Source organism: Vipera ursinii, assembly GCF_947247035.1.
Source record: "Vipera ursinii genome assembly, chromosome: Z".
Classification (NCBI taxonomy): Eukaryota; Metazoa; Chordata; class Lepidosauria; order Squamata; family Viperidae; genus Vipera; species Vipera ursinii.
In genome coordinates, this window is record NC_139517.1 from 68,824,639 (window position 1) to 68,852,188 (window position 27,550).

The window sequence follows — 27,550 nt, forward strand, 5'->3', positions numbered from 1 at the left end:
TCCATTGTATGCCCAAATTGATATTCATTACATCAGTGATACTATCTAACCATCTCATCCTCTGCTGTCCCTTCTCATTTTGTCTTCAATCTTTCCCAATATCAGTCCTCTCTATTTTGGTGGTATTTGAGCTTCAGTTTTAGTAACTATGATTCTAAAGAACAGTCAGGATTGATTTCCTTTGGGATTGATTGGTGTGACCTCCTTGAAGTTCAGAGGACTTTAAAAAGTGTTCTCCCACACCACAATTCGAAAGCATCAATTCTTCTGCACTCAGCGTTTGGTCCAACTCTCGTAGCCCTGCAAAACTCCTAGGAAAACCATAGTTGTCTCTGCTTTTTCATATACTATCTAGGTTTGTCATAGCCTTCCACCCAAGGAGCAGACATCTTTTAATTTCATGGCTGCAGTTGCTATCTACAGTGATCTTGGAGACAAGAAAAAATCTGTCAGTGCTTCCATTTCTTCCCCTTTTATTTGTCAGGAAGTGATGGGATCGGATTACATGATTTTAGTTTTTTTTAATGTTGAGTTTCAAGCCAACTTTTGCACTCTCTCTTTCAGCCTCTTCAAGAGGCTCTTTAGTTCCTCTTCACTTTCTGCCATTTGAGAGGTATCATCTACAAATCTGGGGCTGTTTATATTTCTCTTGCAATCTTAATTCTGTTTTGTGATTCATCCAGCCTAGCATTTCACATGATGTAGTCTGCATGTAAGTTAAATAAGCAGGATGACAATATACAACCCTGTTGTACTCCTTTTCCTAGTTTGTTGTTCCATGTCCAGTTCTCACTGTTGCTTCTTGACTCTCATATAGGTTTCTCAAGAGACAGGTAAAGTGGTCTAGTACTCCCATCTCTTTAAGAACTTGACACACTTTGTAATGATCGACACCAGGGGTCCCCAACCCCTAGTCCGTGGACCAGTACCGGGCCAGGGCATGCCAGAAACCGATCCACACAAACCAGCAAAGCCCTAGCTGCAGGCTGCAGGTAGTACATGAAACCACGCCTCCTCCGGTCCACAGAAAAATCTCTCCATGGAACTGGTCCCTGGTGCTCAAAAGATTGGGGACCTCTGATCTACACAATCAAAGGCTTTAACTTAGTCAATCAAGCAGAAGTAGATGGGTTGGGTGTGGTTTTTTTGGAACCTCCTTCTTTCTCCATGATCCAGCAAATGTTGAAATTTTGATTTTTAGTTCCTCTGCCTCTTTGAAACCCAGCTTGTTCTTCTGGTAATTCTTGTTTCACATATTGCTGAAGTAGGATTTTGAGCATGACCTTGCTAGTGTGTGAAATGAGTGCAATTCTACAGTAATTCAAACATTTTTTGGCATTGGTCTTCCTTGGAATTGAAACATAAACTTACCTTTTCCAATCCTGTGGCCATTTTTGAGTTTTCAAAATTCGCTGGCATATTGAGTGCAGCCCTTTAAAAGCATCATCCTTTAGGATTTTGAATAGCTCAGCTGAAATACCGTCATCTCCTCTGACTTTGTTATTGGTAATGCTTTCTAAAACTTTGGGAAAGATTAAGCATATTTTGAATTGTTTCTTTCCTTAGGCAATTAGCCACTATTTGCCAAGACAAGATTCCATCCTAAAGCCTTTCATTTATGAAATGGTTCTGCATGAATTTCTAGAGAGCGATTATGAGGTACAGTATTATTTGTTGTAATATCACTGAAATAGAGCAGCAGTTTAATTCTAAACTTGTCACTATATTAGTAAAGCAGAGATTAGGACGAGACATGCAGTCTACCAATAAAATACATAAGGACCATTATGGGGCATTACTGCTAGCATGGGAGAGATTTTGTATTGGCCTGACAATGTAATCAGTATCATTTGACCACCATCTACTAGTATCTCTCGTGTGTGTGTGTGTGTGTGTGTGTGTGTGTTTGTATTGTGGCATTTGCTTTTGAGAAATAGACAATAATTGCTCTTCCTACATTCTTAAAGCACGAGATGATATCACAACTGCATATATTCTATATAGGTTAGCCCCAAGAAAATGAAAGAGCTCTCCATGAAGAATGTTCTCCAGAAAACAGGAAGGAAGCATACATATTCTGGATGCAGACAGCAGTGTGTCCTTCCCACTTGGAATTATGGAGACAATTCCTAATATGACTACAATAGTATTAAAAAAGAAAAAAAGATTATTTGGCTGAATTGGTCCAAGGTTCATATTGCCCAGATGACAGTGATGATTTTTATTGTTCTCTTAGTACATTTGATCAGCCTAAAGTGTCCAGTCTTTTAATTAATTAATTAATTTAGAAAAGTTGTTTGCCGCCCATCTCAGATCCAACGACTTTGGGCAGCTTACAGCATAAAACATTAAAGCAGAAAAGACATTCAAATTAACAGTCATGGTACACGGCAGATAAAATAATTGACAATTACAAACCATTAAAGCTAGATAGGAAAGGCAGGAGCTGGATACACAGGGGATAGGGAGATGAGATTAAGTTTTAATTTTTAAGCCCTCATTGAGTCCCCAAGCCATCTGGTAGAGCCACGTCTTATGGCTGTTTTGAAACATCAGATGGGTGCTATTGAACCAAAAGCTAATAATATGGCTCAGAGGCAGTAATTGTTATTCAGGTATCTGTTTGGTTTGGTTTGGTTAAATGAGTAATAAAAACTCTGTAATATATAACCAGTGGAGTGCTTGGTGCTCCTAAACTTAATTGTTTCATTGGCCAACTAGTTAATATCATAAGAGAAAGTGAGTATGGGGTTTGTTCCCTTTTTATATAGAGAGCAAAGCAATATTAGTATAATATAATAATAGTGCAGTGCAGTGCAGTACAGCACAGCACAGTACTGTATAAGTTTTTTGTCTTCTGTTCAGTTGTGACCAATTCTTGGACACTGGCTTTTTTTAGCAAGATTTTTCAGAATTTGTTTGCTATTGCCTCCTTCCTAGGGCTGACAGAAAGTGACTGGACCAAAGTCACTCAGCCAGCTTTCATGCCTAAGGCAGGACCAAAACCTAGAGTCTCTTGATCTCTTAACCACTACACTAAATGGTTCTCACCTGAAATACTTAGAGCACTAATACTATTGCAAATAAAATACTTTTTTAAGAGGGGGGACATGTATAATGTAATTTGAATGCTTAATTGTGATATCATCTAAGTTATTTATGGACAAGCAAAAATTGTCTTTCCAGTAAAGCCATCTCTCATATACCGTAGATTGCTATATGATGCTATATGCTATAATTATTTTTTAAATAATTAATTGCATGGGGTATACACATGCAACTATTTTCTAACCAATATTACACCAAAGTGTAAATTGCTTAAGCCAGTAATTGGGCAGACTATCACCCAGCCTTTGAGGCTAGAGATTTTCACACAGCAGGATCTGACATTAAAGAGACCACAGGCATGGCATTACAACTTGGCAAATAAAAAACAACACATCAAATGTTCATTCATATGCCTAGATAAGCCACCTCTTTTTTCAACTATTGTATAGACTTACATTTTTTTAAAAAAAAAGACAATCCTTGTTCCAAATTGACCAATGAACAAAAGGAAAAGATGGAATTGCTCTCAATGTATGGGTATATACAACATTTTTATAAAAAAAAACCGTTTTCAATTATTTCAAGGGTTTTGCAACTTTAATTAAGGAATGGCCTGGGAACCTGTACAACAATCCAGTCATTGTCCATGCTGTATTGGACCATCTGAAGAGAGATCCACAGAACAGGACATTGCTGAAAACTCTAGCAGAGTTGTAAGTCTGTTGACTCATGAATTCAAATGATATCCATAATTCATTATCATCTAAATAACCAGTTGCGGTTCTTTCCTTGAATAATCAGAATTTTAAATATGTTTTTCTACATAAAATTAGTTGACCTCTTCCCAGCTCTACTTTTGTGGGTAGAAGTTCAAATATTTATTAAGTTTCATTTGAAAATATCTACATCTACAGCAAGATTGTTTTAGAGGTAATATTATTGTACTTTAGTTTTTCATGTGTAAAATTTGTGAGGAAGGGAAGGAAAATCTCATTAAGATGTTCCCAAGTATCAGAATTTGGTATCTTGCTTCTTTTTTCTTGCAATCCACGCTTATGAATGCTATTGCTCATGCTGCATCAACCTTAATACTTATGTCAAAGGTCCAACTAACAAACCCAAAAAAGGGCAATTGAGTCCCCAAAAGTAAAACTTTATTGGATACACCATCTTGCAACTGAAGTAGCATAACCATCTCTGGGTTTTTCTGCACAAAAGTTGGCCAAGTTAAACAATAGATTCCCTTGCCCCCAGCTCTCAGGTGTTCACATTGTCTAATGGTACATTTATTTATTTATTTTTGTTATGGGAATAGTCCACATCCCAATTGAGCACTTGCAGTAGTGACCTTGGCATTCTTCGGGCTCTCACTGTTTGTGCATGGCTTCTTGGCAGCCCATTTCCTCCCTTCGCTTCCCACTCCCTTTCATTGGCAAGTCTATTAGTGTTAGAAACTAGAAGGCAATAGAGCAATCCAATCTTGACATGCCGACCTCCTAAAAGAAAGGTAGACCTGGAAAAATATTAAACACAAAACAAAAATCCTTAGCGTTCAATTTCACATGTTTTTTTTAATCCCATTTATATCCCGCCCTTCTCCGAAGACTCAAGGTGGCTTACACTCTAAGCACAAATCAATGTGCTTAGCAATAGCCTTCATTCTATGTATATGCCTGCTTATTAGGGCTTTCGCCCCCCCAAGCGGCATTATTACAAAGTCAGCTTATTGCCCCCAACAATCTGGGTCCTTATGTTGAGGGTATTTGGCATGTAACCTTTTTATTAACTTGTCTGCATTAACATTATGGGCATCAGCTGAGGGATAGAATTTCCACTGCACCAAATACTGTAATTTCCCCTTAAAATATCTTGACTCCAGTATTTTATTTATCTCATAGTGTTCCCTTGGTTCCCTTGGAAGTTCTGTCATTGGTACGAACTCCACTCCCATAGCTACTTTGAATGGGGTGAATCCAGTGATACCTGACTTTAATACCTTATTGAGCATTGAGAGATTCTGTTGAACAGAACCTTCCAGTGTTGTTGTTTCATCCAACTTTTTCTTTTTGTGTTTTTCAACTTGACTCTTAGACTGTCTTGGTCACTAGCTCTTTGCTGGTTACTTGTGGTGGAAAGAAATGCTCAGTCTGGAACTGACTCTGAGGTTTTCTTTTAGGCTGAGTAAGAAATATGTAGATTCAGCTCCAGGGAAACTGAGAGGGGAAAAAGTAAGACCCACACTCCATCTTCACCTCCCTCCCCATTTGCACTACACCTGAAATAGCTGTACAGAGAAGCTGTTTTAAGAACAATGGACAAAATTCTTGATACAGTGAAAACTGTACCTGTCTGTATTTAATGGCAGACAGACAGACGTAAGCAGATAGGTAGGAGATAGACAGAGAAAGACAGACACTTTTTTACTTTTTCAATCTAACTGTTCTGTTTTAATTATTTTAAATATTAAAATAAAAGTTTTAATGGAGAAAAATGAAGTTTTAATAAAGAATTAAAGGGATTCAGAGAAAGGGAATGCTGTTGAAAATACCATTAAAATCATAGCACAGAAATCATGGTACAAAAACAAATATTCCAGATTGCAGTTTTTCTTTCTTTTATATTCAAATTATTGGAGGCTTGAAGCAAACTGCTTTTCAAACATGTTTCATTTTCTTAAGTTTTTATACAGCAATGTCCACATAAAAATATGTCCTTCTATTTCGTGTTCTTCTCAAAAATGCCTGAATAGATCCTTAACAATACCCCAGGTTGGCCTGCACTATTTAAGGTTTTTACTATCCATGAAGCATATCTTAATCAGAAAGGCTAAGGATCATTGAGAGTCTGAATGGAAGAAAATTGAAGGAAAAAGTGACATCCTATTACTTTTCTAATACATGTAGGCAAAAAATGTTTTCTGTTATTCCAAATAACTATGGGATGTTTTAGCCAAATGATTTCTGTGCTATTGGATTGCTTTCTCAAAAGGCCTACATCTGAGTCTATTCATAGCATATGATCTTTCTTATTAGGTATACCTATGACCAGCGCTATAGAAAGGCACTTGAAATTTACCTCACACTGAGACATAAAGATGTTTTCCAGCTGATCCACAAACACAATCTTTTCAGTTCCATCAGGGACAAAATTGTTCTACTAATGGAGTTTGATTCAGAGGTATGATGGATTTCAAGTATATGTTAACAGTTTTTTCTCCTTAAGAATGCTTGCAGATAAAAATAAACTGAGTGTAACAACCTGAACTTTTTGTTATGATGTTTGGGAACAGTAGATTAGTTATAACAGTTACATAATTGTTACTAACAATAATGCTAGCTTTTTCTGAAATTTTTTAGAAGTATAAAAGCTACATTGGGTTAAGGAAAAAGCATAATATTATATTGGGAGGAGATTCTTAATTTTTCTGATTTTAATCCATAATTGTTATATAAGTGTTCCCAAGTTGAAAGAACAAAATGGTAAAAAATATAGCTTAGTCCATAAACTATTTTAAATGAGGCATTTTCTTAAAGAATCCAATAGCCTTTTCAAATGAGCATGGGGATAATGAGCCACACTGTTTAATAGTAAGGAAAATATTTTAATTTAGCACACAGATGCAGCATGAGTCTTTCCATTCTGTTCTGTTTGCTGTTGGCTAATCCGTTTATAAAAATTCTGCTCTTATAACTTGATTCAAGAGATAACAATTCTGGTTTTCCTGGAGATTCGCCATTTGCTCCCCAGTATTGCTATTCTTGAGGGAATGAAGATAGCTGAACTCGAGTGACAGAAATGTCAGATTGCAGTGATTTTTCCAATAAACATGGTAGTCTTCCTAAATTTGATGCTCTTAATATAACTCCCAGTATCCCTCTTTAGTACTGGTAAAAGTTTGTATGAATGGGAAAGATGGTTGTTGCAGTCCAACATACAGAAAAACACCAGGTTAAGAAAAGCTAAATACATTGTTATGTGCTTCAGTCTTGTACTTCTATTTGTAGTAAAAGGGGCTGCATAAAGAATGTAGATTTTCACATCCCGTTCCCTAAGAAAAATCAATTATGTCTTAGGCTGAAATCTACTATCATTCACCTTTCCTAAGTAATTTGCTTTAGTGACTGATTTAGGTTGTATAAACCAGCTGTTTGATTGCTATCAAGCATCATCTGTGTGAACTCATAATGAAGTTCAGAATTCAAATATTTTAGCCATAGGCTACAATTGATGATAGGTTGTTTTTTCATGGATGGATGTCAGTCTTCACTCCTGACAACTGTCTGTACAAGTCGCTATGTTTTTCTGGACATGATTTTTGGAAGTGTTCACCCTTGCTTTCTTCTAAGGGCTGAGAGAGACCTAAGGGCCCAAGACCTTGCATCTGGCTTTGTGCTTAAAGCAGGACTATAACTCATACTGTCCTGCTTTCTTGCCTAGTGCCTTTAAGTATTACATCAAACTGGCTCTCATAAGCTATAATAGAATCCTATCATTACCATCTAATTTTGTACCAGTATTTGTACCATTCTTCTTCCTAGGTGTGCAACTGCCATCATGCCACAGCTATGTCATTTTTCCTCAAGACAGCTCTGTAGATGTTTGTAAATATTTAAAATTTTGACTTTTGTCTATCTGTTCTCTATCATGGACTTCTTTTTTTCCTTTAGAAAGCCGTTGACATGTTTTTGGATAATGAAGATAAAATCTCTGTGAGTTTAAGCATCTAATTATATTATTATTTGATGATTGCCCTATCATCTTTTATAAACAATAGATAAGTAATTTGTCAGGAAAACAGTTAAGTTTTAAATCTTAATGCTCTTTGGTTTTAGATTGATAAAGTTGTGGAAGAATTAAAAGATAGGCCTGAACTGCAGCATGTGGTAAGTATTTTAGTTTGTTCTTTATCTTAACACATAGGAGCATAAATGCTTCTATACAGTGACACAAATAAATAGTCAAATTTTAGCAACAGAAGTACTATAGTGGTATAGAACATTTAAAAATAGAAATTTAGGCATATTTATTAAAGAAAAGCACATAGTTGGCCAAGAGAACCTACTGGGTCTGTCTGACATCCATAATAGATGTCTGTCTGACATCTCATTATAGTGTCCAAGTGGGAAACCCTCAAGTTAAGCTTGGGTCCTGAAAATGTCCATGCTGTTTTCTTGTCAGTAATGTAAAGACAGTTTTTCACTGACTCCTTCTGGATTTTTAAAATTTGCCCTAATTAATCAATCTGGGATTTTATGATGGTCTCAAAATCTTAATCAGATTTGACCCTGCTTAATATTGTGGACCAGCCTGGGTTGCTTAGTTCCTGCTAGTTTTTCTACTTATTAAATCCCGTAATACATTAACCAGTTATATCAAAGACCATCCCTTAGTTCATCACATCATAAATCATTGGCATGGGAAAGACTAATATTCCAGCATTATTTATTTTATTTATTTAATAATATTTCTATACCGCCCTTCTCCCGCAGGACTCAGGGCGGTGAACAGGGCAAGAATAAAAATACAAATTACAAAAGTTAAAACTAGATTAAATAAATGCCCACATACTAAAATACATATTTAAAACCTAATAAATAGCAATAGCATACCTACCTTCCCCCATTTTTTCCCTTGTGATTTGTGTTGGAGAGTGAGTGATTGGCCCAAAGTCACCAAGTTGGCTTTCATGAATAAGACGTGACTTTATATTCTATATATACTATTTAAATTATATTTTATAACATAAAATATTATGAAACTATTGCATTGTATTATACTATACTATATTAATACTAATTCTTATACTATACCACCATTATTACATTTATATTAACACTGAACCTTTCAAGGAGATTGCAAAATCTGTTTGGGTAAACTAATCTTTGATACAAGATCTTGAGGATCACATAATATATAATTTCAGCAAATGATTGTTCTTGGCCTTATCCTTGATGAGAAAATGCCCTCAAGTAGCAGTTCCAGTAAAGGATCTCTGGGTCAGAGTATACTAAATTGTACTTACATTCATGGACATTCATCTGGAAGTGCTATATTTAGCCATCACACCTGCATATACCACTTTCTTGGAACAGATATTTGTGAGGAAGAATTTGCAGGCTGGGGAAAGCTAAACTAAATCTCTACATAGGCCAAATTATTCTACATATGTAAATTCTACATAAACTAGAGATGCCATTTTTGTGCAAAATAATTAACAGTGCCAGATTTTACATCTGGACTCAAAGCAAAGATAGAGTAATAATAGAGCATTGCAACTTCTCAGAATCTCCATTACAGATTTCAGAGTAACTATTTTTGGAGAGGGGAGGGGTAAATTACAAGCATAATTAAGTTAGAAATTGGTTAAGTCAGATGCATCAAAAAGTATATATTGAAAACTATGTAAATGGGTTTTTAACATTACAATGATTGATTAATAAATTATAATATGTCTCGCATGTAACACGAATCTGGCTTCCTGTTTCCTTTTTCTTATCTTAGACAATTTAAATCTTATATCAGTTTAGACATTCCATGTAGCTGGGGAAGTAAGCATGAAAAGTTCATGAAAGTATATGCCTTTTAACACATTTGTTAGTGTGAAAAGATGCTTCCAGACTCCTCCTGATTTTTTGGCAATCACAGAGTAAAATGATTTCAGTCTACAGTGTAATTCTCATCATTGATTTTTCCTTGAACCTTCCTCATACCTTTCTTTATGATATAAGGAAGAAATATAAATGAAACACTGTACCTTGTTCTTAATCAAATTTGCCATCAATTAGCAAGGCTAAGGAAGGTGAAATATTGTATTGATTAGCCTGATGGTCTTTTTGAGGGGTTGGTTATCTTTGGGATTTATATTTAAGGAAATTGGAAAACTGAATTAGTTATTCTGAAATCCATATTTGGGATGAGTTCTTATGGTTTGATTCTTTTGGTTGGTTTATAGTATTTGCATAAGCTGTTCAAGAGAGATCATCATAAAGGTCAAAAGTATCATGAGAAACAAATTAGTCTGTATGCTGAATACGACCAGCCAAATTTACTCCCTTTTTTGAAAAATAGCACCCATTGCCCATTGGAAAAGGTAAGGTGGATGTCTCAAAATATGACTTTTTTTCTCCTAGTATAATAGTGATTGGTTTATTTATTTATTTATTTATTTATTTATTTATTTATTTATTTATTTATTTATTTATTTATTTATTTATTTATTTATTTATTTATTTATTTTGTTCTGGAATGTAGGAGTTTTTTGTAGGATTCTTGTATTAATCAGAATCAGCTTGGTATTTGTTTTCAATCAGTTTTAAAACCTGGGGCAACTCTTTATGTAATACTACCCTCTGCTGGAAAACATGTGAACTAAATGTAATGATTCACTCCTGGATTTACTGCAGATGACCACTGTTCTTTATTTTAATAGTTATGCATTTATTTATTTGAAATATTCAGTATCATGCTGTTTAATCCTAAGGAATATCAGTATTTTTAAAAGCAATGTTTGCAATAAAATAGTAGTGTTAAACAGAAAATTAGTCTCCCACTAAGCTAAAACTTTTTATAAACTAAAATCAATTATTTTGCTTTTTTAGCATTGCAAAACAGTAATTTTAACTGGTAACCAGGGAGCTTTTCTAGGACAGGATTTGCTGATCTGGAGAATCTTAAATTCTTAGATTCTGGGATCAAGATTCATAGCCCTGATAGAGCATGGAGCTAACTCCCTGATTCAGTTTGTCTAATGGAATGGTTGTTATAAAGATAAAATGAAAGGCAAACTCCCCTCTTCCCTGCCCTCCTCCAAGAATTACCATCTGGAATTTCTATAAAGAAGATGAGAAATAAATCCATGTAGAATATTTCCTTTCCCCCCCCCCTCTCTTCTATTATATTATATTTGGTGTCAAGTGAGCAGAAAATAGAGAAGTCTTAAACTATATTTAATTCATTATAAATTCTAGCCTCCTGCATTTGCTTTTCTAATATTTTCCAGGTTTCTTGCCTATGTTTATCATGCATTTCTGTTTATGAAAATATCTTTAAAAATTCCTTGGGAATTTTGCTTTACAACTATATGCTATAGATGCTAATTCTACAAAAAAAATCACTGGGCTGGCCTTTCTGGAATTATTTAGAAGTTTTAAATTAAGGTTACCTATGTACTCTTATTCATTATACTTAGAAATGATTCTACAAGGCAGTGAATAAAATGTGTCTTCTTTTAGCATTCACCAAAGTAGAAATAGGTGGATGTTCATTAACTTTCAGCAACATTGTTATATTCTACTCACTGCAGTGGACCTTAGAAATGTGCAGCTAATCTCATTATTTATCTATAATATTAAACTGTTTTATATTAACACTTTGTTTTTGAAATTACAGGCTCTTGAAATTTGTCAGCAAAGATTCTTTGTGGAAGAGACTGTTTATCTTTTGAGTAAGTAGCTTTATTGTGTTTCATTTTGTTTGGTTTTACTGAGAAATTATCAAACCAGTATTTGTATCACCTGTATAAAGTGTAATATACCCTTGTTAAGATACTATACACCCCTGTTAAGATACCAGGTTTTTGAGATATAAAAAACTAGATAAAAATATATCACTTCAAAAAAAAAATTCCACCTTTAATATAACATGTAAGCTGTACAACTCAATTGAAGAGCAAACTGAAATATTTTAGAGGAAAAAATAAAAATCTTACAGTAATGAGATTGCATTAAACTAACACTTTGTTGAAGAACCTTTTGATTTTGTGATACGACCAGAGTTACCATGAGGTAAGATGACCATTAGTAAATGGTATAAAAAAATAAATGGCAACATTATGTTTTTTTGGATAGGAGCACATCTCACCTTGGGAATCTGCCCATTCTTCCTTGCAATTGCGCTCCAAATCTGTCATATTGTGAGGGGATCTCCCGCACACAGCCCTCTTCATGTCACTCCATAGATTTTCAGTTGTTTCAGGTCAAGGCTCTCACTAGGCCATTTTGATCTTTTTCTGGTGAAGCCATTCTATTGTTGATTTGGAGGTATGCTTCAGCTTTTTAACAGAGACCTGAAGATTTTATGCCAAAAATTCACTTATTGTTTGGAACTATTCATAATTCCCTCCACGTTGACTAAAGCTCCAGTTCCAGTTGAAGAAAAGCAGACCCAAAGCATAATGCTGCAACCACCATAGTTCACTGTGGGTATGGTGTACTTTGGGTGATGCTTAGTATTGTTTTTGCGCCAAAAATACTTTTTGGAATTATGGCCAAAAAGTTTAGCCTTGGTCTCATTGGATCATAACACATTTTCCCACATGCTTTTGTCAAACTTGATGTAGGATTTTACAAAATATAACAGGCTTCAATGTTCTTCTTTATAAGAAAAGGCTTTTGTCTTGCTACTCTCTTCATAGCCCAGACATATGAAGAATATGTGAGTTTGTTCTCATATGTAGTACACAATCAGTATTTGCCAGAAATTCCTGCAGCTTCTTTAATCTTGCTGTAGGCTTCTTAGCAGCCTCTCAGGCCAGTTTCCTTTTTCATCAATTTTGGAGGCACATCCAATTCTTGGTAATGTCACTGTTGTGCTATATTTTCTCCACTTGTTAATGACTGTCTTCATTGTGCTCCATGTTCTATCCAATGCCTTGGAAATTTTTTGATACTCTTCTTAACTGATAACTTACAACAATAAGATCCGTGTGATGCTTTGTAAGCTTTTTGCAGACCATGTCTTTTGCTGTAAGAGGCAATAGGGTAAATGTCGGAGAAGTGCAGCTGAACTTAAACTGGCTTGATCGGAGGTATTTTAATTAATGGCAGGTGTGTACTGACTACTATTTAAGATCAGCTTGAATGTGACTGGTTAATTCTGAACATAGCCACATCTCTACTTACAAGAGTGTGCACACTTATACAACCATGTTATTGTACTTTTCTTATTGCTATTCCCCCCCACCCCCAAAGACTTCAGTTTATTTTTCAATTGAATTGTTTAGCTTATACGTTATATTAAATGTAGAAAAAAATCTGAAGTGATACATCTTAATCTAATTTTTTTATAACTCAAAAACCTGGCATTTTAACAGGAGTGTATAGACTTTTTATATGCACTGTATAAAATTTTTTCCAAGACAGGAACTTCAGAAATGGGGGGGGAAAGTTGAGGGGGGAGGAGAGACTTTTTAAAGCAGTCAAAATAAATGTCTGTAACCACTAACAAATGAATGTCAAATATTGTTGATGTATGATCCAGACGGTTATGGCTGCCACAGATGAGTTTTTTGCACATTCTCGCTGTTCAGATATGATCGTGGATTGTGCTTTGAACAAGAGGCTAATGTTCCTAGTATATCTCTTTCTAAAATTCTGAGGTTTTTTGCCTGTAAAGCAGCTTGATTAAAATTTATTACTTAACTAATATTAAGTAACATTAGAATTAAGAATGTTAGTTTTAAATCAGTTCTCCAACTAAAAATGGTAGGAAGCTGCATTGTTGATATTTTGCAGCAATCTGAAAGCAGTGAGGTTTTATCCTGGCTATATTCTGGGGCCTACTCTCTGTGCTGCTTTTTCAACCCTTATTGCTGCATATAATTCAGTATGTAACTGAATTCCACAAGAAGGTATTTGAATGTACTCTGGGACTATTGATTTCTTTGGAAATAGAATATATAGCTTTCATTTAAATAGATGCTCTTTCCTAAAAGGAAAAAAAACGAAGGATTTTAAAGTGTTTCAACAGAGCCTCTCTTAATCTGGAAATATGGTCCAATGATTGTGTTCTCTTTATTTATCTGCATAGTTATTTTTGTTAGGGATTATGAAAGTTGTAGTTTAACCCGTCTGAAACCACCAGGTTAGGGAAGGCACTTTTGAAGACAATAAAACCAGAAAGGAAGTGGGGTTCTGCTCATAGAATTAAATGGTGCTTTGTTATTGTTTTTAAGGGGGTTTTTTTCTTTCCAGGTCGAATGGGCAATAGTCGAAGTGCCCTGAAAATGATCATGAAAGATCTAAAGGATGTAGATAAAGCTATAGAGTTTGCTAAGGAACAAGATGATGCTGAACTTTGGGAAGACCTTATTTTGTATTCAATTGACAAACCTCGTAAGCAATGTAGTCTTTGCCCAGTTTATTATAATATGGTTATGTCTGTGTCAATGAGACAGAGAATGAATTTAATTAATGGTAAAGAAGACAGTATAGTCAGATTGATTGGAAAATAATGCTAATTTGAATAATACAAAGAAGTGAGTTGCAATATAATCATTGTAATTGAACATCAGCTTAATTATTGAAAAAACATGGTGGTGAAAAATATAACTGATTACTTTATTCCATAGTTGTGTGACATTTGCTGTTGTCTAACAAATTAGGGAAAGTGCTGGGAACTTTTTGGTTTTCCTAAGAATCTTTATAACCGCAATTTGCCCCCCTTAATAAAAAATATTAAATAATATGTTTTTTCCTAATAAAAATTCCTTTAAGTATGACTAGACTGTCTTAAGAAAAGAAAATGCCTTCTCCTTGTACATCTGCAAACATGTTGTCTTTTATTGCCAGAACTACTGTGATTTCCATGAAACATTCACTAGTGTTCTTACTGCCAAAATGTAAAGTCAGCAATAGCATTTGCAAATCATTCCACGAAGAAAATTAATTTTCCTCTGCGTGTAAATACATTGTGAGGAACTGGTAGGCTGTTGTGATTGGGAAAAAACCCTTTAATATAAATTGGGAGAAAATTCTTTAAGTGCAAAAGCTGGTATGAGAACACAGTGTAAAATTAGAAAAATATAATTCTGAGAAAGACTGGAAGTATGGCAGAAAAGCCATAGACAAAGACACAGAAATAATAAAGTCAGAAATAATAAAATCAGAGGCTTGAGTTAAAGAATAATAGAGTATATCAGGAAGAGGAGAGACTAATAGAAAGAGGGTGTAAGAAAACTTCTTGTTCTTGAGAAACAACGTAGATATACGTTACTGAAAGAGAATAATGTGTATGTCTAAATGAATACATAAATAAATGCTGGCAGGCTGAAAGTCTAGGAACTTGAATACAAAGTGTACTGAAAAAATAATGGTATGAATTAGGCAGTTAACAAAGAACAGGACCTATATGATTTTATGATCTAAGATTAAAAGACTAGTGGAACATGAGAAAATGAATTACACCATCAAGATTATTCTTGCTACTATCAAAGAGAAAATATGAATAAATGTAGATCGACATTAAGTATGTCTAAAAAGCCAAGATGTCAGCAAACAAAATTAAGACTATTTCAGACTGTCCTTTCAAATTATTCAAAGAATCAGATCTACAAGAAAATCCAGAGCTTTTTAATTGAAGTATATAGCTTAATTTTTTAAAAAAAACCTCCTGAAAATAACTTGATCTTTCATAGAGATATCTTTAGCTTTCTATTTTTTTCTCACTCTGATTTTAAGAATAACCTACACCACTTGAGAGACTTCCACGTTCTGATTCAAAGTCCTCTATGTTTTTACAGCTTTTATTACAGGCTTGTTAAACAATATAGGGACTCATGTTGACCCTATTCTCCTGATTCATCGTATTAAGGAAAGCATGGAGATTCCAAACCTGAGAGATTCATTAGTAAAGATTCTTCAGGATTATAATTTGCAGGTAAATTTTAAGATTTTGGCTGTCTTTATTCATTCCTCCACTCATGACACGACTGTGCATATTCTTGTGAAGAATAATCATGCCATAAAAATAATTGTCTCATTCCACTGCATCCTGATCAAGCCATCTTAAAAACTGGGTACCACAGTCTAAAAGGAATGTTAACAAACAAGAAGGTTCAGGGGAGGGCCAAGATAGTATGTCCTGTGAAGAATGGTAAAAGAAACTAAATGTTAGCTTGCAGAAAAGAAGATTGAAGGGAAATATAGCAATCTTCAGATATGGAAAAAGTTGTCAAATAGAGGAGGAAGTGGACTTGTTCTAGGTTGTCCAGGAGGGCAGGATCAGAATTTAACTATAGGAAACTAGATTCAACTTCGAAATGAGGAGTTATTTCTTGATAGTAAAAGCCATCCACCAGTAAAATAGGTTGCCTCTCAAAAGGAATATATTTCACTTTATTTGGAGATCTTCAAATAGAAACTCAATCTATCTGAATTCCTTTAGCATATATTATACCAAGCAAGAATTAGAGTAGAGGACCTCTAAGATCCATATTAGCATTATGATTCTTTGAAAAAAATGGTCATCAAGGCAACATTGTATGGGTATAATAAGTGCCAAGTCATCACGTGTGTTCCCTTTTTTTTAATTTATGCACTGGTAGCCCCTCATCCAAAGGAAACTCAAGAAATTTCATATTGGACAATGTGGTTCAGTGCTGTCATCCAGATGTGATTTGCATTAGGTAGCATGCTTGCCACTGTAATAGGATGAAGATCACTAAATTTAGTAATGCCATTGTCCAGTGCTTTTTTTGTAAAAGAAAAAGGTGCCGGAACTCACACATGTCATACAACCTGGCCTTGCCTACCCTACAAGGTTCCATCCAAAAAAGGTGCCAGAACTCCGTTCTGAGCGTTCTATGAGAAAAAAATCCCTGCCATTGTCCTCACTGACAATAATTTAAGCCTATCTAATAATGGCAGTATTATGAGATGGTGTTCCAGTATTCATAGCAAGGCAAAACAGAGTTGTCTGTTTGGAATTAAAAAGTAAGTAAGTTAAAGCTGCATTCTAAAAATCCCTGCATTTTATATCTCACTATTCAATGAAGTGAATATTAAATCATAAATAAAGTAGAGTACTGACAGATGCAGTTTAATTTATATAGCCATAAAATTGTGCATTCTGTTAAAGTAGAGCCACTCATGCATCAAAAGTGACACATGCCTTGGAGCGGTGTTTAGCTAGTAGAAAATAAATTGCTGTTTCACTGGCAGTGTTTTCTTATTATAATTAAATCACAATCGACACTCTGACAAGTCTGCCAGGGTGAGCAAAATTACATTAAATTTAAGCAATAAACAGTAATTTCCTAATTTTGACTCTTCACATGTGCAAACATTCATGTGGGTGTGTGCGCACACACGCACACGAAGGATCCTGTATTTTCAACAACTATGTATACAAAACTTTCAAAGAAAATTAAATTTTGCTTTCATAAATTACTTTAAAAAAGGATCTTTCAGATTGAGCCATAGGGTTTCTAATACTCTAGTAAACTGAATTTTATATAAAATATGTTCTTGTTTTCTTTAGCTTTCAGATATTCAATTTTCAACTAGCAGGGATTTTTCAGGCCAAGTTGGCCCCTCCACTTATTTGAGGGATAGACTTTCATTTATCTACCTATTTAGTTAGGATCTACTGTTCATACAATTCTCATTTATCCTTTATTTAATATCAAATATTCATATTACTTTCTGTGTCTGATCACTTCTTTATCATCACCAGTGTTCAGTGATAATCCTTGATTCAAACTGATAACTTTCAGTTAAAATTCCAAATATTTGTGTTAAAATTCTGCTTTGCTCTTTGTAAAATTTCATGCAAAATTTCCTGTATCATTATATGTTTATTCTCCTAATTCAGCAACTTTAAGAAGTGTGGACTTCCATGGTAACACTGGATTAACTTAAAGGAAATTTAAAAAAAAACAATGCCCCACAATATTACTCCTCGCTGTTCTGAAATCACTTTCTGAATTTTCAGGAAATACCATTAAAATTGCTTTTAATGACTGCAAGCAATATTAGAGTGGAGGAAACCAAGTGCATTACTCTCACTGTTCTCACAGGTGCATGAGGCTTTTCACATTAAAAATTCTTAAATATGTAATAAAGGGGAAAATTGCAGAGCATGGGCTCTTCACAGCTGGCCATACTTAGATTTTTCTACATGATAACAAAATATTGTATGAGAAAATCAACAAAACTTTCTTACTTGGATAGTTTAAGTCTCCTATTCTCTGTGTCCAGCCAAATAGAGCAAAGGACTTAATACCAAATTGTTGGGTTCCTTTTTAAAATAGGCTTGTAAAGATTAGCCTAGTGCAGCAGTTCCCAACCTTTTCTATAACCCTCACCCCTAGAATGCTTCTAGTATATTCTCGCACCCCAAACAACAGCAACAAATTATGCATATACAGTACACTATAATTTTGAAATTTATAAACCCCAGTTTTCACATGCCCTGGAATATCGTCTTGCATCCCCAGGTAACCCCTGGCCTAGTGGGTGTCAGAGAAATCTTTTCACTTGTTTAGCATATGATTGTACTTTTGTGTAATGGGAGAAATGGTTTTATTGTCATTGGGAGGTAACTTTCCTTGAGAAAACTTGTTTCATTAGTTCATCCAGATAATTCATGTCATTGGGTACTGCTGAAGCAATTTATCTGATACTTGTTTTTCAGGGAGAAAAAAGTCACTGCAGCTTTTTCACATTTTTAGATCTCATTTGCTAATAGTGAGCATATTTTACATCCCTTTGAAATCAGGAGCAAATTGCTAGTGATCCTAGCTCAGATTATTGATCTTGATCTTGATCTGAACCATTGATATTCTCAGATTATCACAAGTTATTTCAGCCCCTCAAGACATATAAAAACAGTCACTGCAGTACAAAATAATAAAAATGATGCAGCACAAAGCATGAGACATTTTTCTTTTTTAAAAAAAAATATTTTTGTGATTGGCATAACAGAACTTTTGCAATCGATAATGGGGAAAAAACTGCAGTATTTGCTGTTATTATATATAGTTTGACTCCCTAGATTTATGAAATGAAGAGCTATGTATAAAATTCACATTTTGTCCTTTTGTTTTTCTAACATTTTTTGTTCAGTTTTCATACCCTGCTTTTCAATAACTTTTGTGAAATTGTGATGCATTTATTAGGTGGGAGAAAAATCTGACTCTAGATTGACTAAATAAAGCTTGCTGCTTGGGCTTCACAAGATTCTGCTGGGTGAAATGACTAATACAGAGCCCCCTTCCACAATAACACAATGTACGGAGAAAAGTGGAGAAAACTCCAAATGAACATCCTGTTTTTGTAATAGACTGGTACTTGCCTTTAATTCTGACTTCACTCTAATTCTATGTTTCTTAAATTTGACAACTTTAAGGTCAGTGGATTGAACTTCCAGAATTCCCAGCATAATGGCTGTGGAATTCTAGGAACTGAAATCTACACATCTTAAATTTACCAAGATGGATAAATACTGTCTTAACACATTATAATACATTCTTTCTTGATTCAATGCAGTGTTATAACAACAAATAAATAATATTTGTAAAAACCAAAAAATGAAGAATTTTACCATTGTATGTTAATCCAGAAGTTCTCTATTATGTTTTTTGACTATACCATCTCTATCCCCAAAGTCATGAACAAATTAGTCAAAAAACCTTTAAAGATGAGGCTTGCATAGATGAAGTTTAAGTATTGTCAAAGTATTATTAAGTATTTTTTATTTGTGCAAGGTCAAAAAGTTTCAGAGTCCTATGATATATAAACTACAATTCAATTATTAAAAAATTATTTATATCTTTCTTACCCAATCCTAATTATTTAATTTTCATTAGAGGGCTTACAGAATTCCTTTATTATTTTAGAGGATCACAATAGCATAAAGTATGAGAACCTCTATACTAGTGTATATATTTCATAATCCTTGAAAAATCATTAAAAACTGGCAGAGAAACAGTAAGATGAGAGTTTTTTATAACAAAATGTGATGTGAAATTGTCTCAAAGGCAATAAGGTTCAAAGTTATGCGAATGGTTCCCCTACAGATTTCGCATACTTCAGAGACTTGCTTTCATTTCTCTTTTTGATTACTTAGTCCAAATAATTAGAATATTTGGTCCAAATCCAGATAATGGCTTCAGATTATAATTTGGGAATATTTAATATGTTATTTCTTCTAAAACAAAGCTTTAACAAAAGGGAATTTTAAAACGATATAGAATGAAAAATACTGCAATAAATAGGAACAATAGATATCAATATGTAAAAGATTAAATAAAATGTAGTTGATTAACCAGTTAGGAATTAATTTAAAATTGATTGAGCAGCTCTTTGTTTATCACATATACTTAACATCGGTAATATTTAATTTTAATTATTCCTGTTTTAAACCTCCAGAAGTCATTTATTTTGGTTAAAATATTTAGACTTAATAATAAAATTAGAAAGGCTGCTAACAAATTATCATACAGTTGTGTTTTTGTCTAGATTTTGCTTCGGGAAGGCTGCAAGAAGATTCTTGTGGCTGATTCTCTTTCATTGCTGAAAAAGATGCACCGAACACAAATGCGTGGAGTACTTGTGGATGGTAAGTTCCATAAATTGTTGCAAAATACTGAAATATAAACCTATCTCTGAGCACCCAGAACTTCACAGTTTAACCCAGAGTTACAAATATTCTCTTCTGTTAAAACCTACTCTGGCAGTGGAAGAGTTTTACCTCTAATTTTATTTCAGTGAAGTATTCTTCTAAATAATAGATTTAAGAGATGAGCCTTATGCTTGCTATAACAATAGTTGAGCACATGATTTTTCAATTGTATTATTTAGTCTACAAAATACAGTAGTTCATGAGAATTTAGAGGTACTGAATATATATTAATATTTTCACTGATATCAAAACCTATTTTTCTTATACAAGTTGTCCTTGATGTATAACAACAATTGAACCCAAAATTGCTGTTGCTAAGCAAAACAATTGTTAAGTGAGTTTTTTCCCATTTTATGATCTTTTATGATCTTTCTTGCCACAGTTGTTAAGTGAATCATGCAGTTGTTAATAACTGGTAATCACATGACCCTGGGACATTGCAACCATCGTAAATGCATGCTAGTTGCCAAGCATCCAAATTTTGATCATGTGGCCATAGAGATGCTGCAGTGGTTGTAAGTGTAAAAAATGGTCATAAGTCACTTTTTTCAGTGCTGTTCTAACTTCAAATGGTCACTAAACAAATGGTTGTAAGTCAAGGACTATCTGTAGTTAAAGATTTTCTCAACTTTGAGAATTACTATTCAAAACAGAAACCAATATATTATATTAACCTTTGTATTTCATTATCTTTTCTTACAGAGGAAAATATCTGTGAAATATGCCTTTCTCCTATACTGCCTACAGGTAGAAATATATGCCCATGCTTTACATTCACTATACATGTTCTGTAGAGAACAAATACTGACTGGAATCTGTTTAGAATATCAGGTTGCTGCAATGTTAGTTGCTATAAATGTTATTTTAGTGCCTTGCCAGTAGATCTAGTCATGTCTTCTTTTCCCTTTGTATTCTTTCCCACATGAATTCAAACAAAAATGTTGAGTAATCTAAGACAAGAGCTAAATTTGACCCTTTATAATGCCATTGGAACCTTTTCTAATACTTGCTTAAAATGAATGGTATTGATTCAAGTGGTATATAAACTAGACTCCTTTTAGCAATTTTGCAGAATAGAAATCGGTACACTTCAGTTCCAAATACAAAAAAGTATCCTACCCTTGTAGCCTGTGGCTCTCCAAAATTCATAACTGTAGTCTCCATTATCAAAGCACTGCCTCCCAGCTTTAAAGTGATAGTCCAATTATCTTTGCTTCCTACAAAAAAGATTAGGCTACAGTATTTTATATGGTAAAGAAATCCAATTTACAATATGACAGTGCAGTGTCACAGTCCATTAACAAATTAATTACTATGTAATCAAATTGAGAAGCTATATAAAATTAAGTAGAAAAAGAAATAATAACTGATTTTGAATTTTACTGCTTTATTTCAAGAGGCCATAATAATCCATTTTAGGGATAGAGATCTCAGAGTAGGAAATTTTACTAATGTGTCACATCTAGTTTCTTTCTTACAATGTATGTTCATCTTAGAAGTAGATGTCTACTTGCTTCTATGGATAAATATGACTTTCAAGAACAAAAATAATCTAATATCTCTTCCTGATCAATATTATATTACCTCCAAGTGCCAGCAATGGAATCACAATATTATAAGATACTTTCATCAGATAGTCTGAGAAATGTTTTAAAAAGAATGGAATGTCTTAATACAGATTTTTGGGGAGTGGTAGGGAGTATTTGCATTTGTAAGGAGGACATTAGAGAGCCAGTATGGTATAGTGCAGAGGTAGGCAACCTCGGCTCTTTTATGACTCATGGACTTCAACTCCCAGAATTCCTGAGCCAGCCAGGAATTCTGGGAGTTGAAGTCCATGAGTCATAAAAGAGCTGAGGTTGCCTACCCCTGGTATAGTGGTTAAAGGCACCAGGCTAGAAATTAGGAAAGTGGCATGAGGCCAGGCAGTTGATTTTGTGCCATTGAAAAATCCTTGGAAGCAGGCAGTGGGAAACCACTTCTGGAAATGCTGCTTAAAAAATTGCATGGACGTGTAAATAATCATCAGGAGTTAGGATTGACTCAAAGATGCAGTCACAGTCACACCAACATGTAAGCAGAACATTACAAGAACATCTTTCTTGCACAAAACTATAAAACAGTAAGAAATGTCTTGGTATTTCTAAGAATACCATTAGCATTTCCATATAATGCTACATGGTTACAGGATATCTCCATGAAGATGCAGGAGCAAAACTCAGTTTATATAATTAGTGAAAGAATTTTGAAAACGGTTATAAATATCTGTTCATTAACAAAGTGTAATATTTTATCACAGTACATACAGTCTTTTGCTGATTTATGTTACTTACATTAATGTACATCATGTATTTTTCTCTTTCCTCTTGCCAGATGCATCTAAATCTTTCAGTGTAATAGTATTTCATTGCAGGCACATGTTCCACAAAGAATGTTTTCCTGAACCTAACACAGTAAGTGACCGATTTAATCTCTTTTTATTCTGAACATTGTCCTAATCCAGGGGTCTTCAAACCTGGCCCTTTTATGACTAGTGGACTTCAACTCCCAGAATTCTTCAGCCAGGCATGCTGACTGAGGCATTCTGGGAGTTGATGTCCACAAGTCATAAAAGGGCCAAGTTTGAAGACCCCTGTCCTAGTCAAAGGCAAAAGGACAAATGAAATATTTTTGCCAGCTATTGAGAAGAGCATGTGTTTTCTGGGGATGATAATATAGTAATTATTCTTATTTGGATCTCTGCAGGACTTGCAAGTTACAGTACTAAGGTGATACAAAATAATCTTTCTTTTCCCACTTCCATCTGTCTAATACAATGTTTTTAACAGTTGTATTATTCTATGAATCTAATTATAACTCAGATAGTAAAGGGGAATGTTCACTTAGACTTCAACTAAAGGTTATTTTTATATCCCATTTAATGGGATGGGCACTTAAAAATCAAATTATCTAGTACGATCCATATATTTTGATAGCCTTAGTAAAATCTACTAGTTTAATAATTGAATAATTAGGGTGGCATTTTAATCTGTGAAAACATTGCTTTTTCCACAACAGGGTCAAAATACTTGTTGCATAATTTAGCACTCAACATGCATATTGCAATACTGTACACATTTAACTGGGATTTTCAGTCAGTTTAGTGACAATTTCTTCTGGGACTGGAAAAGATTATACGAGAAGTCATTTTCTAATTAATTCCTTGACTCACAGAAGCAATTTTTTCCAGCTTATTCCTTGCAGTTAACAGTAGGCAAAATATTAGTCCCCTTGTGGAGCAAAATCAATTTCATTTCTTAAGAACTGAGGTAGGTTTAGATTCTGTTTCTCCCTATATTTAAGCATCTTCTCAAACATAAATATGGAATATGTTCATGCGGTTTTAACCTCGCAATGTGGAAATTCGAGTTGCATGTTTTAAGATTACAGCTGTTACTCTATTAGTGGAGTAAATAAACTCACTTGTTTATATTTCGTAGGCATTTATTCATTTAATTTTATATCTGCATTCTCAACCACTCTGGATAGTTCACAGATAAAACACACAGGACATAAAATAATAGAATGATAAAAACAAAGAACAAAACATGACACAAACCAGACAACATCCAAAGCACACCCATATTTTGTAGAAGGTGATTTCAATCACCAAGGCCTGGATACAAAACCAAGTCTTCAAGGCTCTCTGAAATACCAACAAGGTGGGAGCCAGATTTTAGAGGAATCTGATTCTAGAGGGCAGGAGCTGAAGCAGAGAAGGTGTTGGGCTTCTGATAGATAATTGTTTAATTGAAGGAATCCAGAGCACATCAATCCTGCCACACTGAATCAGCCAGACAGATGCTATCGAAGACAAACAGTCCCTCCAGTAACCAGACCCTATGCCCTGTAGGACTTTATTGGTAATAACAAGCACAGTGAATGGCACCTAGAATCAAACTGAAAACCAGTGCAGCTCACAGAGTAGGGTGTCACATTGGCATACATTGACACATTTCATAAATATTGATTAATCTTGGAAAAGCATTTGATTAACCCCATGCACACAAAGGAAATCTGAATTTGTGCTTCTCAAGCAACTGTACAATCCATCATCCTTAAAGCAAACTGCTATCAAATGTGGTTTCTAATTATTTCAAAGTCTGTCATTCAAAGAATATGAACGCAATATAAAATAAAACAATACAATAAAATATTGTGAGATACAAGTTGTCCTCACTTAACAAGCACAACTGAACTTGGAATCTTAGTCATAGGTCATTGCCATCATTAAGTGGGTCACTGACTCAACCTTACAGGTTTTTTTAAAAAGTAGTCATAAAGTAAGTCACTGCTGTTGTTACGCAAATCACATGGTTGTTAAAGAATTCCATTCTCCCAAATGGACTTTTTTTTGCTGGAAATTGTTAAAAAAATACCACAAATAATGTTGTTGGTTTTTTACTGCAGAACCTTGCAGCAGGTTGTAAATGCAAGCCAATTGCCAAAAAACATTGTGTGACCATGGGCTGGGAGGCTGTTATGCAGCAACTGTAATTTTGAGGAAGGGTCATAATAACTTTTTGTGGGCCTGTCATAATTTCAGTCATTAAACATGTACCTATCTATATTAAAAATATGTGTTATTAGTCCCATGGAAACTTCAGCTATAAGGCAGAATATAAATTTCTATATATATGAGGAAAAAGAGAAGGAAATGAAATGCAAAGTTCTTATGACACTTACTTATTTTAGCACACTTAATGGATTTGAACCATAATTATGTATATGAATTTTTACCTAAGAATGAATGTTATAATGATGCTTTGGCCAAATTTTCTCTTTATTAAATAAAACAAACAAAAACTATAATCTTATTTCAATTATGCTAATAAAGGTATGTTGTATTGCACTTTTTTTAAAAAAGTCATAATCTTGTCAGATGTTTTGCTTTTATTTGCTGCCAATATGCACTAATATCATAAAACCAATCCATGCTTTTTTATTTTCAGGAATCTTCATTACACTTCTGTAATATTTGCAGTGCTAAACACCGTGGACCAGGCAGCGCCATCTTGGAGATGAAAAAATAATCTTCTCTAGCATATCAAAAACATCTGTATGTGTATGTGACTGCTTTCATGTGGGACAAAAGAACAATGCTTCATATATATCTTGCTTTGTTTAACTATATGATAAGAAGACCTTTAATCTTACATCTCACTGATATTTCCTATACAAATTTGAAGTCCTAAGAGCAAATGCAGGCTATTGTTACTGACTCAATACGGCTGCAGTTCAAATCAGTCACCTGTTTGGCCAAACCTATATTATATAACATAAGATAAATGTCTATGAGAAAATTTATACCGTTGATACAGTATGACCACAAACTAAAGCATGGTTTGCGGTATGCATTTTGAATGTATATTTATGAACAGGTTCAAACATTAGTCGCAATTTACATCCTACTCGTTTTTTTCTTCTAAGAATTCCAATTTTTGTTGGTAGCAAGACAGTCAGTGTTAAGAATATTTAAATATGTTTAAATATTTAAATATTCAAGTGATATTAGATGTAGGCAGGTGCTTCTAAAAAGCTTAAAGCCAAGATTTCCCCCTTTTGTCACTTGAAATAATCTAATCAGAAATATATATTATACTAAAAGAGACAGACAAATTTACTGTGCTATTACACACACACACTTGGAATCCCTTAGGAATTCATAGAACTGACTCAGAAAACAACTGATCCTAGTATCATTGACCATTGAAAATATGGGATGATGGAAATTATAATTTAAACTTCTAGAAGGACCTCAGCAGGAGGAGGCTGATCAAAAGTTGTATTACCGGTACTTAGCCATGATAGTTATCTTTTATTATTTTTTTCAAAATGAAAATGATGCCAAGCAGCTCTCACGAATATACTTTTCCTCACCTCTGATTTTGAACTATCCAATTATATTAGTAATTTGTGGAAAAAATAAACAAAGAGCAGTTGCTGATCGTCTAGGTATAGAACAATTTAAAAAGTAACAAGAGACTGGACAAAGTTATAGTAGAAATGGATAACAGGTTGTTAAATGATATCCATGTATTTGTGTGTGAAATTTTCAATAAAGGCATGCTTTAAATTGATTTAAAGAATATAATTTGTAGAGAAGTGCTTAGAATTTACTGTGGGGTTGACAAACATGGGCCAAGAAAATCTGGAAATAACATTTTTCACAATTTATACAATGTAGTAAGAAGGCAATTGAGCATGAAGAGCTATAAGGAGCTCATAATTATTTTTATATATACAAAATAAGTTGGAGTCATTGAAATGATATGGGGAAAGGACCTAGTTCAGTGAGCAGGGAGATGCTTTAATGTAAAAGATCCTAATCTGAATTGTAATCAATCTGTAGCTGATGAAAAGAACTATAGGCACCAAGTGATGAACCAGGTTGATTAGTCACATCTGGTATAGAGCATCTTTCTAAGGTTTTATTTATTTTGTGGGTGTATTTTTCCTGCATGACCACAAATAATGCCTTGAATCCATTTGATCCAAGTAGAACACTGAAATTAATGGGATTTCTCTCTGTATGAGAGTGGGTGCAGACAATTTGGGAGTACTGTGATAGATTAAATATGTATGGCACACTATCAGGAGATCATATGGGGTGTCAGGTGGTATGCAAAACATGGCCCCTTTTAAATTTAAATATCCTATTTCAAATGGAGATTCCCCTATGCTCTTCAAAATTCAAAGTAACTGCCTTTGAATAGCAAATGGGTAGTTTTGAGCATCCTGGAAGTATTTCAGGTATGGAGCGAGAACATGGGTTGCTGAGTGTGGCTAATGGTAGAAGGTAAAAAGTGATTGAAGTATTGCTAATCTATTGTTCACTGCTGTTATAGTGTTTCCCAATCTTGTTTAGTTTTTCCTGGGCTTGTATACCACTCCAATTTTCAAATGACTTCAAGAAGCTTACAATCCTATAAATGATATTAAAGCAACAACATTTAATAACAATAGAGAATATATAATCAACTAATTTTAAAATTTTTAAGTTAATTCTCATTTGTGGCAGTTATGTTTTATAAAATTGCCACAAACCCTGGACTAATTAATA

At 34.1% G+C, this 27,550-nt stretch overlaps 1 protein-coding gene across 1 annotated transcript in view; it reads left to right on the forward strand.

The window, feature by feature from the left end:
• The window catches only part of VPS41 (VPS41 subunit of HOPS complex), a 168,599-nt gene extending 141,904 nt beyond the window's left edge, over positions 1 to 26,695 (forward strand). The window contains exons 17-29 of the mRNA XM_083378279.1: positions 1,567 to 1,659; positions 3,634 to 3,761; positions 6,081 to 6,225; positions 7,716 to 7,757; positions 7,881 to 7,931; positions 10,001 to 10,138; positions 11,437 to 11,491; positions 14,019 to 14,159; positions 15,566 to 15,702; positions 20,286 to 20,385; positions 21,151 to 21,195; positions 22,822 to 22,901; positions 25,440 to 26,695. Of these exons, the coding sequence (XP_083234405.1) occupies positions 1,567 to 1,659; positions 3,634 to 3,761; positions 6,081 to 6,225; positions 7,716 to 7,757; positions 7,881 to 7,931; positions 10,001 to 10,138; positions 11,437 to 11,491; positions 14,019 to 14,159; positions 15,566 to 15,702; positions 20,286 to 20,385; positions 21,151 to 21,195; positions 22,822 to 22,901; positions 25,440 to 25,520 (1,236 nt within the window). The 3' untranslated portion in view covers positions 25,521 to 26,695. The remainder of the gene's footprint in view (positions 1 to 1,566; positions 1,660 to 3,633; positions 3,762 to 6,080; positions 6,226 to 7,715; positions 7,758 to 7,880; positions 7,932 to 10,000; positions 10,139 to 11,436; positions 11,492 to 14,018; positions 14,160 to 15,565; positions 15,703 to 20,285; positions 20,386 to 21,150; positions 21,196 to 22,821; positions 22,902 to 25,439) is intronic.
• The last annotated feature ends 855 nt before the right edge of the window (positions 26,696 to 27,550 follow it).